The 3,962-nt window shown below is 53.6% G+C and overlaps 1 protein-coding gene across 1 annotated transcript in view; it reads right to left on the bottom strand.

The window, feature by feature from the left end:
* Positions 1–1,283, bottom strand: part of C7H8orf74 (chromosome 7 C8orf74 homolog) — a 28,661-nt gene extending 27,378 nt beyond the window's left edge. Inside the window, exon 1 of the mRNA XM_023225316.2 lies at positions 1,204–1,283. Coding sequence (XP_023081084.1) covers positions 1,204–1,251 — 48 coding nt within the window. The 5' untranslated portion in view covers positions 1,252–1,283. The remainder of the gene's footprint in view (positions 1–1,203) is intronic.
* Between the last annotated feature and the right edge of the window lie 2,679 nt (positions 1,284–3,962).

The following is a 3,962-nucleotide window of genomic DNA, read 5'->3' on the forward strand; positions in this document are numbered from 1 at the left end:
CGGGGTTTCAGGGTATGATACGGGGTTTCAGGGTATGATATGGGGTTTCAGGGTATGATATGGGGTTGAGGAGTCAAGAAGCCGTCTCTTCTGGGTGAGACACTATTGGGGTCCCCACAATGGTGCTCCAGAGCCCTGAAGAGGAACTAGATACGTGGGCACCCCTGGGAAGAGCTGTGCTTTGATTTCCGGGCGGCACTCCCTCTTCCTCCTGGGATTTGCTCTTCTTCTAGACTTTCCTTCCTCTAAGAGTTCTCATGCTGGCCACTGTAGCCCAGGGTTTGTGCACCTCCAGCAGGCCTCAGGTTCTGAAATATGATCCCTTCCCCCCTTTCCTAAAATAAAATTTGACTTTCCTCAGCCTATACTCTCAACTAACCGCACTAGAGGCATTGATCTGACAATGAAATTCATACTACAGTGTTAGTGACTGACCTAGAGGGGTCTTGGTGATATAATGAGCAGAAGGAATGAGACTTGCTTGGTGAAAATTCAGATACACTGGCAGGCCAAGAGGAAAAGGTAAACTTTTTTCCCTGCCTAGAAGTAAAAACCTATTTTACTTGAGAGTTCATCTGGCCCTTCTAGAAAGTTCTTATAGGCCCCAGCAGATGTAGGAGAAGCAAGTGGCGCTTAAAGGAAGTGGCAAAAAATGTTTGGGGTGATGCAGAGACTCACCCACCACACGCAAGCATGTTGCTTTCCTGGGGAAAGGAGTCCTCTGGCTGGGAGGACCCCAAGGGACCTGGAGGACCCATGGTGGCCTTAGTGACAGAGGGAGGTCCAGAGTCATGTCCTTGGCCGCAGAGACTCCTCTTCCACTGCCACCACTCTTCTGCCTAATCCAGGCAGCACCCCCTAGAAAGCAACAGAGCTTCCCCCAACACACTCCCTGCACACAGGGGCTCACAGGACCCTGAGGGTCCCAGGGGAGGCAGGCACAGTCCCTCACTTCCCTTCAGGCAGGATCTGCCCCTTCTGGGCCTGCATGTGGGCTTGAAAAACAGCCCACAAGGTCCAGGGGCTGGTCAGCCCTGGCCTGGAGTTTGGGCCCGCACATCTCATCACAGCACCTCAGAGGTGCTGTGCCCAGCCGGGGTGGCTGCCCCAGGGTCTCCTGAAGAGGCACTTCCAGTGCCCACCTCCTTATGTGCCCAGGGTGAGCCAGTTTCTATATAAAAGCCACATTTTCTCTTCCTTCACCTGAAATTGGAAGACTTCTTTCACTCCCTGGGGTGTTAAGAGTGCCATGGCCCCTGCATCTAGTTGCCAGGAGACCGAGCCAGACTGACTCAGAGTTTCCGGAACCCTGGGGGTGGCCAGTGCCAGCTTTGTTAAGTCATGAATGGCTTCTCCCAGGCTTCTTTCCTCCCCGCCCCTCCTGCGATGCTCTGGGCCTCGTCACCTGCACCTGCTCAGGGACTGGAACCCCTTGCCTCTCCCTCATAACCTGTTCTCCTTCAGGAAGTGAGCATCCCGAGGCTTCTTGTAAACACACACACACACACACTTGCACACACATAGACACATGTACACACAGGTACACGTGTACACGCACGCACACACACATGAATGCACACACACATGCACACATGCACACATGCTGCCCATCATCTTCATGTTCTTCTGACTGTAGCCTCATGCCTCCTGCCCGCCCACAGGCCCATGTTTGTCTCCACGGAAAAGACCGCCCTGCTCGCTGCCTCCATTTCCTCCCTGACCCCTCCTATTAGGGTCTGGCCTCCCCGACCTCCTCCACTGGCCAGTAGCATCCATGGCCCTGTTTCTGGCATCATAACTTTGCTTTGGGGTGCAGCAAACAGCTCTTCAGGGGTGTCCCCAAGTGTAGTGCCCAAGCCCCTGAAGGCAACGTTTGGGAGGGGTCTGCTCCTTCTCTGGGCCAGCCTTGCTTTTCTCTGTCCTGGAAGTCCCTGGCACCTGCTGGTCGCCTGAGAGGCAAGTCCCTCCTTCTTCTGCCTCACTGCCCAGAGTCCCAGTGAGGAAAACCTGGGCCTACTGATTAGGGTTGGCGGGCAGCTGCCCAGGACCCCTGGCTCCCCAGGTCACCCCATTTCCCCAGGGGGTTGTCTTGGAAGACGCTCCAGCCACCCTGAACCGTCATCCTCCTTCAGCCATGTGACTCCGTCAAGGCCCAGCCCACCTTCTTCGCGTCATGATGGTGATATTTCAGGGCCCTCACTGCCCTTCCTGACCACCTAGTCTTGAATGACTTTATGCAACCACATGATTTCAATGTCCATCCACAGAAAATGACTCACACACTTACCCAGTGGAGGTATTCACCCCTTCTCGCCTCGGGGTGTGTGACACACCACACCTCCCCCCAGAGAACGGATGCCTGCGGGCCTGTGCGGCGTCCAGGGGTCCTCGGGGGCTTCTGAACATTTGGGGTGTGTCGCTGGCAGAAGTCCCAATCCAGGGTCAGACAGGGGTCTCCACGGCAGGGGCTGTCCTGAAGGCAGTGCTGGGTGTGTCCCCCAGGCTGACACCATGCCTCGGCCCTCAGGTGGAGCGCCTCACTCGAGTCCTTCCCAAGTCTGTGGCCCCAGGACCTCCACAGGATGCAGCTGGGATAGGGCTCCATACCCCAAGCCTAGAACCCCTTCTTATCCCCTGTCCCATCCTGCTCCATTTTCTCAGAGTCAGTATTAGTACAGCGCTTTTTTTCTGCAATTATCAGAGATTCAGCCTGAACTTAGGCCAAATGCAAATGTGCTGTCTCACAGGACTGAGAACTCTCAGGTCTGCTTAAGGCAGGCAGGGGCCAGGTTCTGGCACAGGGCTGTGAGGAACGCCTCCCTGACCCCTGGTCTGGTTCTGCTTGCCTGGTCTTCATCCATTCTCAGGGTCCTCCCTAAATGCACTTCTAAACCCCCTCACCTGGCTGACTCTTAACTGACACCACAAAACAGCCTCTACGAAACTTAGTTCTTCTGGAAAACCCTCCAGATCCCTCTTCAACCCTGGCTCCTCATCAGGTGCCCTTCACTGCTTAAGCCATGCAGTGGCATGATTACGGCTCACTGCAGCCTCCAACTCCTGGCCTCAAGTGATCCTCCTGCCTCAGCCTCCTGAGTGTCTGGGACTACAGGTGCACACTGCCTGCCTGGATAATTATTCTTAATTCTTTTGTAGAGTCGGGGTCTCACTATGTTGCCAAGACTGGTCCCAAACTCCTGGCCTCAAGCCATCCCCCTGCCTTGGCCTCCAGAAGCTTTTGGATTACAGGTGTGAGCCACCATGCCTGACGGACTAGACCTCATTCTTGACTCCTCACCCTCACTCCTTTCTAGCTGTCTTGAAGCTCTGGGAACTCTGCCTCCTAAACATTTATTGAACCCATTCTCTTCTCTGTGTCCCATTGCCACCCCAAGTAGAGTTCATTGCCATTTCTTGCCAGCCCCCATCCCCACACCTACACCATCCATTCTCCACACTGTTGCCAGAGGTGACTAAAAAAATAAATCTAATTATGGACTGGTATTGACAAGAACACTCGATAGGGTGCTGCTGTGTGGCATCATGTTTCAGGAGGTGGTTACCCTGGTCTATATACGTCTCACTTAAGATCTCTGAATTTTATTTTATGTAAATTACACCTTCTCCCCTTTCTCTACACACACAAATACATGCGTATATGAAATTAGACTATGTTAATTTCTTTCATCCAAACCTTCCATGGCTGCTCATTCATAAGCCCCAAGGCCTTCATGTGGCTGTCCAGCCTTGTGTGACCTTCTTTCTTCTCCAGCCCACACTGGCCTCTCACGCACTGGCCTTGGCTTCACCCACACTCCCTCCAGGACTTTGCCGGCTGCCCTCTCTCCCTGGAATGCTGTTTCCTCCCTTGCTCATCTAGATAACTCTTTCTGGTTTTTCATGTCTCAGCTTAATCGTCCCTTTTTCAAGGAAACTTTTCCTGAGTCCCTGTCACATACTCT

This window comes from Piliocolobus tephrosceles, chromosome 7 (assembly GCF_002776525.5).
Source record: "Piliocolobus tephrosceles isolate RC106 chromosome 7, ASM277652v3, whole genome shotgun sequence".
NCBI classification, from domain to species: Eukaryota; Metazoa; Chordata; class Mammalia; order Primates; family Cercopithecidae; genus Piliocolobus; species Piliocolobus tephrosceles.